The 13,375-nt window shown below is 45.9% G+C and overlaps 1 protein-coding gene across 30 annotated transcripts in view; it reads left to right on the top strand.

The window, feature by feature from the left end:
* The first annotated feature begins 4,963 nt into the window (after window positions 1–4,963).
* Lmo7 (LIM domain 7) overlaps window positions 4,964–13,375 on the top strand; it is a 202,842-nt gene continuing 194,430 nt past the window's right edge. For 9 of the 30 annotated variants that reach the window (XM_087586219.1, XM_087586222.1, XM_087586225.1 and 6 more), the window contains exon 1: window positions 5,109–5,246. In XM_087586219.1, coding sequence (XP_087442345.1) covers window positions 5,178–5,246 — 69 coding nt within the window. In that variant the 5' untranslated portion in view covers window positions 5,109–5,177. 30 annotated transcript variants of the gene reach the window in all.

Below are 13,375 nucleotides of genomic sequence, written 5' to 3' on the forward strand. Positions count from 1 at the left end.
AGTCAGACTATTTCTGAAATCTAGCAGAATGCTGAGGAACTGAACCAAAGGAGGAGCGATGATGGGAAGAAAAGAGAAAAATAAGGAAAGCAAGATTAATGGAGCTCGGAATGGGGTAGACTTAGAGAAGGGAGATGAAGTCCAGTATGATTCCCCAAACTGTGAGCTCCACACCATTCACCATCACAGGGAAGGGAGGAGGAAATTAAAGCTTGTGGCGTGAGATGCAAATCAAGTTTGAGTATATCTTCGTGTCATACGAGTTTTCTCATTTATAAACAGAGGGGAAATAAAAAAACAACCTGGCATGGTGATGCTCACCTTTAATCCCAACACTTGCGAGGCAGAGGCAGGTGGATCTCGGAGTCTGAGGGCAGCCTGGTCTTCAAAATGAGTTCCAGGACAGCCAGGACTACTAGTAACAGCCATTGTTAAAATTTCCCAATCTTTACTACATGGTAAAATCCATGAATCTCAATAATATTAGCTGTTAGCTGGTCCTGGTCGCACATGGTTGTAACCCTTCAACATGAGAAACTAAGACAAAGTCAAGAGGTCAAGTCCAGCCTTTGCTACAGAGCAAGCTTAAGGCTAGTGTGGACTACATGAGATTCAGTCTCAGGAAAATGTATTCCTGATTTAAGGGTGCTGCATAAAGGAAAAAAATATGGTATTTTTTCTTCTAGAAATATATTTAATCGATTTATATATTTGTAATAGGGTCTTACTAAGTTGCCCCATCTGGTCTGAAATTTCTGACTCAAATAATCCTCTTGCTGTACTCTCTCAAGTAGGTGAAACTCAGGGCTGTGCACCCTATCTTGCTCTTTGTAGTATAATTTAAGCGTCTTTCTGCACCATTGACTACCTCACCGTTTTAATGATGGTATGGTATCTCACTCCAGGGAGAACGCCTATTTATTCTACCTCGTCAATTAGGGGAGGTCTTGACTTCTTTGGGATTCTGATTTTGTAACCAGTCACCCTTAGGTTCTGACAGCTGAATCCTGTAGAGTGGAGCAAATTCTGGTTTTTGATGGTGCCAGGCAGGAGTAGGGATCGGAGCCGGTGAAAGGAGGAGTGGGATTTCATGGATAGGGGAAGCTAAAGAGAAGTTTACATAAGACGGATACATCGATCGACCCCAGGATCCACTGGAGAAGACCAACTAGCCTTGTCCCTCGCAACATTGAAACGGACGGCTGAGGTTTTCTATCTCGAGTCATTCAGTCCGTAGAGGAGGCAGCTGCTCTGAGAGGGCCTGACCCTAGGTGAGGAGCTGGGAGCGTCACACACCCTGATGTGTGACCATACTTCCCACTGTTGGGCTGCAAGTGTTCCTAAAGAGGAAGGTTTGGGTGGGGCCTGTCTGCATCCGTGGCAGATTTCAGTCTGGATTTCGTCTTTGCTCATATCTTTGGGATGCATTCCCTTGAATGGACCATGGGGATTTTAACAGTGTTCATTAAATGCATTTACAGAAAGATTATGGCCCTCTTTTCACGGATTAAATGAACATTGCATTCCATTGTTAATGTATAGGAAACAGGGCAACTATGTAGCTTGTTTACTTATTTAATTTTTCTGTAGCCTAGGTTAGCCTGGGGCTTCCTGCCCTCCTTCATCAGCCTCCTGAGTGCTGTGACTAAAGGTAAGGGCCACATGCCCTCCTCTATGTTTTCTAAATATTGAGAAATACCCTAACTTTTCTTGGAATACACTTTTTTTTGATGCTTAACTTTTAAAAATCTTTAAACATTCAGTCTTATTTTGTGTGTGTATGCCTGAGTGTGTGGATGTGCACCATATGGATGCAGGATGCTTCACTTTTTATTGTGTTTGTATTGGTGTGTGTGTGTCTGTGTATGTTCTACAGCACACATGTGAAGAAGGAATCTGTTTTCTCCTTCTACCGTATGAGCTTCGGGATCAAATCCCGGTAGTCAGGCTTGGCCTCAAGCATCTGTACCTGCTGAGCCATCCCCCTGGCCCCACATATTTAATTTCCATGAAATAATGAAGCCAAAGAATTATGCTTATGTGTTCTGAATTGTGACCCTGCAGCCTTCAGGAGGTTGAGCAGTGTGTCTGAGTTGACTTTAAACCATTTTCAAGGTTCTAAACCACCTGCAATATCTTCATTTGAACAAGTAATGACATTTCCATTCAGTAGGAAAATTCTGAATGGGAAAGCAAATACACACACACACACACACACACACACACACACACACACACTCACAGTGTGCCCACAAGAAAACAATTCCTCTTTTGTGGTAAATATACTCATTGGCCTTTACAACCACCATCATATCTAATTATTATAAATCAATCCTTCCGAGATGTTTCTTATTCCACACTTTTCGGACGATGATACTGGAGATCTGGTAACGGTAACATAAGTTGTTCAGCTTCCCAGGTCTGTGCACTTCGCATCCTGGGCAGCTGTCTCCACGGTGAAGTATCAAGCTCCAGGCTCCGGGGCATGTATTAGTTACTTATTTTGCTGTGAGAAAACACCATGATTAACCATGATTAAAGCCACTCCTGGGAGAGTTTATTTTGCCTTACAGTCCCAGAGCATTAGGGTCCATCATGGCTGGCAGTGGGGTCAGGGGGAAACAGCAACAAGCGTCCAGAGCAGGAAGCTGAGAAAGGACATTTCCAGCCACACCCAGAAAATAGAGATAGCAAGCTAGAAGGTGAAGCTCTAATCGTCCAAAGCCACAGCTCCCAGTGACGTGCTTCCCCAGCAAGCCTGCACCTCCTGAAAGTTCTGTAGCCTCTCCAAACAGCTGCGGACCAAGTGTTCAGATACTTGAGTCTGTGATGGGCATTTCTCATTCAAACCATCATGGCCACAGGGGATGCTTCAGATAGTATATGCTATACATATATTACACGGTAATCCTCAGAACCTCCGTTCCCACTGCACTGGTACTGTAGAAGTGCTGGTGTCTCCGAGTATTTCAGTATGATATTTTGTGTTTTTATCAGGGTGGTGGCTCACCCTTGTAATTTCAGCCCCGGAGTGGCCTACCAAGGTAGGGGGACTGGCATGAGTTCCAGGCCATTAGAGGCTACATTAATGAGGGCTTGTCTCAAAACAACCGCCCTTCCCACTCCCTTAAATAAAACCATTTCGCTTTATATTAAGGTTTTACTCCATGTTTACTAAAGACAGAGCAGTTCTGCGATAGAGAAAAGGAGGGAAACATCCTCCTGGTTTCTTTAACCCTTCCACTCTGCTCTTGGATTTGGCCTTGTAAGAGTATAGGCAGCAGACAGAGATGGCCCAGTCAACGGCCTCCCACCACAGCAGGAACAATTGTATCCCTGAAGCTTGTCAACCTTCTCCTCTAAACAGACCCACTGATTACAGCCGGTGCCAATAAAAAAAAAAAGGATTGAACAAAAATAAAACCTCGGGATAAACAGAAACCATCACCCCAAGCCAGATGGTCTTCATTCTAAGAGCAAATGGGTTCCAATCCAGTCTTTAGATCTAACTTCCAGGGGGCAGGAAGTACTGAGGGAGAAATATGTTGAAGACACCACAAAGAGGCCATAAGACAAATCCAGAAGGCAGCCTGTTTCAACACACAACGCCATTCCAAAAAAGGAAGAAGGGGGTAAGAAGGAGGCCCTTCTAGGGTAAAAAATCTGCAATCAGATGGAATGCAGATTCTCTGATTGCCTCTAGGTCTAGGTAAGTCAGAGGCAAACAACATTTTGGCATTGCAGGGAAACCCGAGCCCGAGTTGATGATGAATTAGCAATTTTATTGGCTTTATTTAGTTACATGTGAAAATGGTATATGATAATACAGGATAGAGTTCTTTATGAACTGTATCCTGGGATATTCAGGGGTGAAATGTATTTGACTTTAAACCTCTCTATAATGAGGTAACCCTAGGTGCTAATGATCATTAACACAGAAGCTAGGCTGTTTCCATAGAACAGTTTCTCCGCCATACGTTTGAAAAAATTTTAATTACACACACACACACACACACACACACACCCACACCCACACACACACACACACACACACACACACACACACACACACACACACACAAATCAGCAACCAATTAGGAAAAAAAAAAGAATGAAAGGTCACTTCTCCTCCAGAAAAGAAGGGCTGATCTTATCTGTTCCGGAGGTGAAGGACTGGGTACCCTGGCTGGAGCCCCGAGTGAGTCCCCAGAGTAGCTTTGGAAACATCACAGGCGTTGGACAACCTGTGTACCTTGCTGGCCTGGCGCTGAGCATCTAACTCTGGCCCTCTGCTCACACTGAATAACCTGTCACCGTTGCCACACCACAGGTTTTGACTCTCCGGGTGAGGGCGGCCCAATGTCCAGAACTGGGCCAAGCAGGCGGGCGAGGTGGGAGAAAAGCCAAGTTCCTTCGGTTCACCGAACCCGTTGTAGCGAGAGGGGAAATGAAGCCGCAGGTCTTCCCAACCGACCCACCTGTGATCGGGGAGGAGCGATGCCAGCGCCCAGGCTAGGGGACCAGCCGCCAGTGCACCCTCACCTGCGGCCGGAAGCCGGGGCGTTGACGGGGACCGCGCAGCGTCTGGGACCGGTCAGCCGGCTTAGTGGAGCCGGAGGGTAGTGGCGGGGAGGCCAGGCGGCTCTGCGTCCCCACGGGGGAAGTTTCTTGGCCCGGAAAGGTGCAATTGTGTGCAGCTATTCCTGGTATGTCAGGCCGCAGGCAGAAGGGGCGCCGCCTCCCGAGAGAGCCCAGGACAGGGAAGGCGGGTAGAGGAGGGAAGGATGCGGGCTGGGGCGCATCCCGCCCAGACTTTCAGACCAGAGAGGTGGCGGCAAGGACCCTGGCGAGGGGCAAGGACGGAAGCTGGGACCGGCCCGCAGGGGGTGGGCCGGGGCGGGGCTACCGTCGAGGGCGGTGACAGCGCTTGCGACTTTTGAAGTTCCCAGGAGTCCCGGCTCCCTCTGCTCACCGCTTCCAGTTGCCTCTTCACCTCCTCCTGCTCCAGTCCTGCTGGATTTGAGCGGATTTCAGGAGTTTCGAGAAAGCAACTCCCGCAAGTTCTCCTAGGTTCCTGAACTTAAACTGCACATCGCTACAAAGCGAGGGGGACGCGTGGGGGCTCGGAGTCCCGGCGCGCACCCACTGAGCTGCTTTCTCCCTCTCTTGCCCTAGTCATGGAAGGGATGGAGGACGCTGAGGCCGATTGCTCCATTGCATTCGCGGAGGCTCAGAGATGGGTGGAGGTGAGTGTCTTTCACAGCTCTTTGCAGATGGATTTGCACTTTCGGTGCCGGAGTCTTCTTGGGTTTCCAGCCAATCTGAGCTTACGTCTGGTGCCCTAGCCTGAGTAAAGAGGCAGTTTTGGGTACTGTGCAGATTTCCCCTTTCCAATCTCTTGATGACTACCCTCCTCGGACTTTTCGGCAGATCTCCATTAGGTTTGGGTACCGCACATCCCAGAGGTCTCCGCGAAGGCACTTCCCAAAAGGCTGGGGACCTTGGGTGCATTTCTTTGGGATGCTGATGCCTACCACGCACCTGGATAGCCTGTGTATTCAGTACGGAGTGTGAGCCTAGAGAGTTGGGGGCTGCCATGTTTCCCTCTCCCCCTCTCCTCCTCTCGAGTTGAGGAACTAAAATATCCTAGGCCTCTTTACTTGCTACTCTTCCAGCTGTGCCTCGAAGACAGGATCTTCTGTTCCTTTTATTCTCGTGAAGGAGAAACAGTCTCTACCCGATCGCCTTCGGACTAGCCTGTTTTAGTCTGTTGTTGACGACCTGGGAGGTCGGGTGTGCATGTGTGTGCTTGTGATTGAACTCAAGGCACCGCACACCTGGGTTCTGGTACCGAGTTACAACCCTAGACTTATAAGGTGACTTTCTGGATGGGTCAAAAGAATCCTCAGAATAACTGCTTGTTATAAAATTGTTGCCTACAGTGATGTTGACATCATTTTGGAGTTATTAGAGCCACATGGTGCTTTACCCAACAGCTAGGAATTTAATTCAGGGCCTGGGGCACGCTACTCCTGATAAAGAGCGCTGTACCCCTGAATCACACCTGCAGCCCCTCAATACGTCTAAAAGTTCAAATTAGGCTACTAAGCCTATAAAGGAAGCTATTTCTTAAGTCATTTTATTTTATTTTTTTAAAGAAACACATGTAGGATTGGAGAGAAGGCTCACTAGGTCTTACTCGCTTGAGGACATGCATTTGGGTCCCTAGCATCCATGGAAAAAAAGCCACTGCAACTCCAGGACAGTTGGGGCTGCTGAGGCAGAAGTATTCAGTTTGACTTAGCCAAGATGGTGGCTTCCAAGTATCTGTCCCCACCCCCATCGTAATCTGCATCCACAGACCTACCTAGAAACACACACACACACACACACACACACACACACACACACACACACACACACACACACACTAAAAAACACCATGTACTTATGAGGAAATAGTAAAATTGATAAATGTTAAGTGTTACACTTCTGTTTAGTAAGAAGGCATAAGATGAGAGTGACCATCAGCTTCTAGATGGTAGAAATGTCTCAGAAGTTAGCTTTTGCTGCCTTTAAAGGCTAGAACTTTGAACTGTGCCAAAGTGACTTGGAGAGATGTGGGGAGAGGGTATGGAAGGTTGGGGGGAAGTTACAAACACTGTACTCGAAATAGAAACGAGAGTGGAAAAATCCCAGCAACGGAGTTAAGAGAAATAACTTTGCTCATTCATAAACCTGGAAAAGTCAATGCTCACCTGTAATTTTCCATTAGTGGTGTTTGCTCTGCATGATTTCAGAAAGCAAGCTGAACTCGACACTCACTTTTTTTCGTTTGAGTGTGTGTGTGTGTGTGGTGGGGGGTGGAAGTGATACCGGGCGGGGCGGGATGTTTTCATTCACACCCAGCTTCTGGGTGGTATTGTTACTTTTGGGTCATTCACAGCTCCTAGGTGGTGTTGGTATTTGCAAGACTTATACTAGTTTCTGAATCTGTGCATATGGCCTTTTTTTTCTTTTTAAAAGTTTTTTATTGGATATTTTATATATTTACATTTCAAATGTTATCCCTTTTCCAGGTTCCCCCCTCTCCCCTGTCCCCTCCCCCAGGTTCTATGAGGATTCTCCCCCAACCACCCACCCACTCCTGCCTCCCTGCCCTGGCTTTCCCCTACACTGGGGCATTCAGCCTTCACAGGACCAAGAGCTTTTCCTCCTATTGATTCCAGACAATGCCATCCTCTGCTACATATGCAGCTGGAGCCATGGGTCCCTCCATGTGTACTCTTTGGTTGCTGGCTTAGTCCCCAGGAGCTCTGGTGGAGGGGTCTGGTTGGTTGATATTGTTGTACTTCCTATGAGGTCACAAACTCCTTCAGCTCCTTCAGTCCTTTCTCTAACTCCTCCATTGGAGTCCCTGGGCTCAGTCTGATGGTTAGCTGCAAGCATCCTCATCTGAATCAGCAAGGCTCTGGCAGAGCCTCTCAGGAGACATCCATATCAGGCTCCTGTCAGCATGCACTTCTTGGCATCAGCAATAGTGTCAGGGTTTGGTGTCTATATATTGGATGGATCCCCGGGTGGGGCAGTCTCTGGCTGGCCTTTCCTTCAGTCTCTGCTCTACTCTTTGTCCCTGTATTTCCTTTAGACAGGAGCAATTCTGGGTTAAAATTTCGTAAAGGGTGGGTGGCCCCATCCCCCCAACCGTGGGCTTGGCTAACCTCTGGACATGGTCTCAACAGGGTCTCCCTCCCCCTTGGATCTTTTCTTGCCCAGTGGTTAGTATCTGGATCTTAGGAAAGCCAGTATTAGTTGTGTGTCTAGCATGCTTACAATTGTGTAAGACTTCTGGGAAAAACTTGCATGCTACAAAGTCCTTGCAAGTGTTGTGGTATAAAAGATAATCATTATGTGGGTTCATCTTCCCCCTCCGTCCCAGTCTATGGAAAGGCTCAGCAGCAATGGTTTGCCAAGTCGGTATGTTCCTTTTTCATGAAGACTTTCTAAAGCTGCCCTCAGATCCCTTCAATATAGTTAGAGAAATTAAAGTTAATTTTTTTTTTTTTACTTCTCACACTAGTTAGACTACTGTTAAGTGTTTCTGAAGATACTTGAATGGCTTTTGTATTCCTATTCATTCATTCATTCATTCACTTATTTATTTTGAGACATGATTGTATTACGTAGCCCTAGATGGCCTGGAGCTCATTAAGTAGACCAGGCTGGATTTTAAGGCTTGGAGATCGCCTGTTCTGGTTCTAGAGTGCTGGGACTAAAGGTACTCAGCATCGTGCCTAGCCTTACGTTCTTATTTAAAATTCTTGTCATCTATTCTTTAGGCATTTGATGTCATGCTAGTTGGTTCTCTTGGCTTTTTGGTTCTAAGGCACACATTTAAGGTACTCCTTTGCCCAAAGAAGCAGAGCGTCTGACTTCCATCAACACAACTGACTGCTTTCAAGAACCCTTAGTTTGAAGATAAAGTGTTAATTTCAAGGTATTTTTCTGAAGCATTTCAGACCATGAATGAGACAGTATCATACCAGTTCTCTTGTTAATATTCTCTCGTTTGTTCTTTCTGCGGGGTTTCCTCTACATGGTTTCTGATTCATTTATCTCATGTATGTGTACAGGTATGTGCATGTGCTATTGCCTGTACTACTGTATAGAATATAGCTGTCTAAATCTTCACCTAGTGTTTTATATGGAAAATATTTTCCTGCTGTGGTGCTGGGGACTGAAAATAGCCACCTCACCTAGCTACCCGCCCCACCCCTTCAGCTGCAGTTTTGACTCTCCCAAGGTCAAGAAAGTCCCATAACCTGGTAAAACTTTAAATGATGACCAGACTCCACGTCGGTATGAACCTTCCCATTTCTTACTCGTGATTGCAAATGCATTGATCGAATATTGTGTTATTCTGCAAAGAAAAAATGAAGTTATTTAAATTTATTTTGGGGGAGTTTATGGAGCCAGGGGCACGTGAGGGCTCTTGTCACTCTTCTGGTTTCTCTTCTGTTTCATGTGAAATTATACTCAGGTCCGTAAGAAAAAGGAAGATACTAAGCAGGCCTGTCTACTCCGGGATTAATTCTGCAGTGAAAAAACGAACGTAGAACTGGATCCCTTTAAGATATTGCAACAGAATGACATCAGATGATTATCTAGGTGGAAATGTTGTTTGCAATATTAATAATGTAGCAGGGCTAGTTTATGATTAAACATTGGTTTAAAACAGTGAGGCAGTGGTTTGCAGGCAAAGCCCTCCTAGCAAGGTCATAGAAGGGGATGGTGGAGTGCTTGAAAACGCCGCCTAGACTCACTAATGTTAGTTCGCTTCGGCTGCACCTTTTAATTTCCTATACCTAATAGTTTCCTCTGTCTGCTTAGGGACAAACCCTTAACTTAGACAGATAAAGTACTGATGAGATTAAAAACCAGGGATGCTGTTCATGGCTTGATCACTGGTTTCCAGACTGTGAGTTCTTTTTGCTCTCTAGGTATGAGAATTAAGCAGAGCTGTGTTTATGGCTGGCAGGAAATAGGCTCACTTGATTGGCTGTTTCCCTGCTCCCGCCCCCATTCCTGCTTCCCTGCCCCCGCCCTCTTCTTCCTATCTCTGGGTTTGAGGCTTTCGGTATCACTCTCATCCTGTCAAAGCACCGAAGGGTGCCAGCGTGAGTACATTGCCAAGTCTGGCACCAGAATAAGAGTCCTGGATCTTTGTCTACTTCCCATTGGTCTGGTCCTCCACCTGTCCCAGAAGGTCCTTTACCCTTCTAAGATGTCTGTCTCTAGGCCTACGTGGTTTGCCTCTGTGCTAAGGAAGTTTAGAAATGTAAAGAATCCCTTGGTTTTAGACAATGGTACTCTCTGGGTCCACCAGTGGTCTAAGCACAATTCCACCCCTCATTCTCTCTAAACTGTATCCTCTCTAGCCATGGCTGTGGACCTCAGGTCTGTAAGGTACTGCTACCCGCACACCAGTGTAGTCAGGACAAAAGAACACTCTTGGATGTGTGCTGCTGCTTTTGAAATGCAGAGTGACAAATATTCATTTGAATAATGTTTCTAAATTCAGAGAAGCCTATTTGGTAACTTTCTTTCTTTCTGTCTGTCTGTATGTCTGTCTTTCCTTCATTCGCTGCTGCTTCTTTTTAAGATTTATTTATTTATTATATATAAGTACACTGTAGCTGTCTTCAGAAGAAGAGGGCATCAGATCTCATTACAGATGGTTGTGAGCCACCATGTGGTTACTGGGATTTGAACTCAAGACCTCTGGAAGAGCAGTCAGTGTTCTTAACCACTGAGCCATCTCTCCAGCTCTCCTCCTCCTCCTCCTCTTCCTCCTCTTCCTCTTCTTCCTCTTCCTCTTCTTCCTCCTCCTCTTCCTCCTCCTCTTCTTCTTCCTCCTCCTCTTCCTCCTCCTCTTCCTCCTCCTCCTCCTCCTTCTGTTTTATTTTTTCAGGATAGGGTTTCCCTGTGCAGCCCTCACTGTCCTAGAACTCACTCTGTAGACCAGGCTAGCTCTGAACTCACAGATCCACGTGTTTCTGCCTTCCAAGTGCTGGTATTGAAGGCATGCACCAACACCCCCAGGCAGTACATGTACTATCACTTGCCAAGTTGAATTGTAAAGATTTTTGGTATAGTGAACTTACTGAGGTGTGTAAGTAGAGTACTTGTAGCAAACAGCTATGTCTCTGTCAATCACAAGCAACCTACTGCTTGAGCCATGTTCAAATATGACAAATGCCAGGCATAACCAGAGGGGCTGCAGTTCTTCACTTCCATCTCCTGTGCTACTTCCTTTCGCTGTCTACAGATATGAGTACTCATGGTTGGTGGAACAGTCCCCAATTCTTCTGGTCTATATGGGTTACCATAAAAGCCACTTTATTCAACACTCTGTTTGTCCCTGCTCATTCAGAGGACCTAAGTATAGGTCCCAGATCACAGTCAGCTCTAGCTCAGGGGATCCAATACATTCTTCTGGCTACTTGTGTGACAATGGAAATGAATCCCACCCCATGCATACATGCACCCACACATGTATATACATACCCACATGCATCCACACATTAAAAAGAATGCACACATGCATACACACATGCATACACATGCATGCACACATTAAAAAGAATGCATGCATGCACACACATGCATACACATGCATGCACAGATTAAAAAGAATGCACATATGCATACATACACATACACATACATACACACATGCACACATGCATACACATATGCATACACATACATGCACACATTAAAAAGAATGCACATATGCATACATACACATACATACACACAGATACACACATGTGTGCACACACACATTAAAAAGGTACACATGTATACACATGTGCACACACATACATGCACACACATACACGCACATATACATACACAGGCATATACATACACACATATACCACACACATTAAAAGAATGCACACATATATAAATATCTAAGCATACACATACACACATGCATACATATATGCACATGTACGTATACAACTAAAAAGAATAAAAAATGTCACGTCGTCAATTTTTTTTTTAAAGATTTATTTATTTATTTTATGTACAGCATTCTGCCTGCATATGTGACTGCAGGCCAGAAGAGGGCACCAGATCTCATTGCAGATGGTTGTGGGCCACCATGTGGTTGCTGGGAATTGAACTCATGACCTCTGGAAGAGCAGTCAGTGCTCTTAACCGCTGAGTCATCTCTCCAGCCCCCACATAGTCAATTCTTATACTAGCTATTTTACAGAAACTTTCTCCAAGTATAAGCCTTATTAATAATTGCTCACTTTTTAGGCAGTCATATGAAAATTATTTATGTTCATTTTTATAAATGTGTTTAGTGAGACCATTTTAAAAGTCCACATTGTCCTTTGCCATCTGCCCCTGCCCTATTTAGTTATCCTATTTTTTGGTCGTTTTCCTCATAACTACTTGTGCAGCTCCTACTTTCCACGTCGGCAGCTATGGACCAGACGGTTACTGAGGGACTCCTTGTTTCTTCATATTCAGGCTAAACCAGCCTTATGTGAAGTCTCTTCACTCAGACTTCGCTTCTGCCATTTCTTCCTTTTTCTCATAGAGACTGTCCCTCTTCTTACTATCTGGTACAATAGCGTTTGCTTTCCCATCGGAGACAAGTCGCTGAGGGCACGGAAGTATTCTTCCCTTGGGTATGTGGCCTGGTGCCTGGCACTGCTTGCTGAGCACAGGGATAACGTTAAGGCTACAACTGTAGCAGACTTAAGATGTCGAGCTTTAACAGTCAGAGCTCACTTCTCCCAACAACACGCTGAGTCGCGCAGAATCTGTTGCAGTAATTCGAGGACTCACTGTAGGCCTGGATTTCATCCGAGTGTCTGTGTGGAAGTTGTGGGTCCATTCAGTGTGTCTTCTTGGCTCTGCCCCTGCTCTGCGTCACAGACACATTGGCCTGCCTCCTGTCTTCTGCTTGATAGTCTCTTTCAGAGAGTCTTACACTAAGCCATCCAGGAAACATAACGTGTACTAGATGCCTACTGTGTGCTGGGCACCCGCCACTGTGATTACTTCAATGGTAAGTCCAGTCCCTTCCCCAAACCTGTCAGAGAGGCATGCCATGTGAGGCATATGAATTGACAGCATGTCCCGGTCACTGCTGTAAAGCCACTTTCGCAGTGTGCGATGGCACCGAGGGACAGCTCAAGTGGGCCTACTGAGTCTGACAGGGTGGCATTTGAGACACTAATACACTGGGCTATTGGGCTAAGGTGTGGCGGCTTTCAAACACATGAGCTTTGCATGCAACGTAACTTCAAAGTGTGGCTTTACAGCACAGTGTTCTTTCTGAGAAAATGTATACCCAGTGAAGCACATAGACTTTGCGTGCACACCTATAGGAGTAAGGCATCTGGAGCACATTAGTCAAGGTACTTTTCCCACTCAGGAAAGTTCCCTAAGTGCCCAGTGGGCTGCACCTCTCTAGTGAGCTGTCACTGGGGACTTTTAGCTGCATAGATTTATGTGTTTGAGTAGCCAAGAAGCATTCTAGTTATCTTTTCCCCTCTCCCGTTCCTTTGCTGTGTGACATTCCACTCTTTCTTGAACAAAATATCTGTTTGGCAAATAAAGGCTCCTAGAAACCAGGTGGTGATGGTGGTGCTTGCTTTAGATCCCAGCACTTGGGAAGCAGAGGCAGGGGGATCTCTGTGAGTTGGAGGTCAGCTTGACCTACAGAGCGAGTTCCAGGACAGCCAAGGTTACACAGAGACCCTGACTCAGGAGAAACAAAAACGAAACAAACAACAAACAATGAAAGCTCCTAGGGAAGAAAGGGGTAGTGCCAGGCCAGGAATTT

The sequence above is a fragment of the Rattus norvegicus genome, chromosome 15, assembly GCF_021556685.1.
Source record: "Rattus norvegicus strain SHRSP/BbbUtx chromosome 15, alternate assembly SHRSP_T2T, whole genome shotgun sequence".
NCBI classification, from domain to species: domain Eukaryota; kingdom Metazoa; phylum Chordata; class Mammalia; order Rodentia; family Muridae; genus Rattus; species Rattus norvegicus.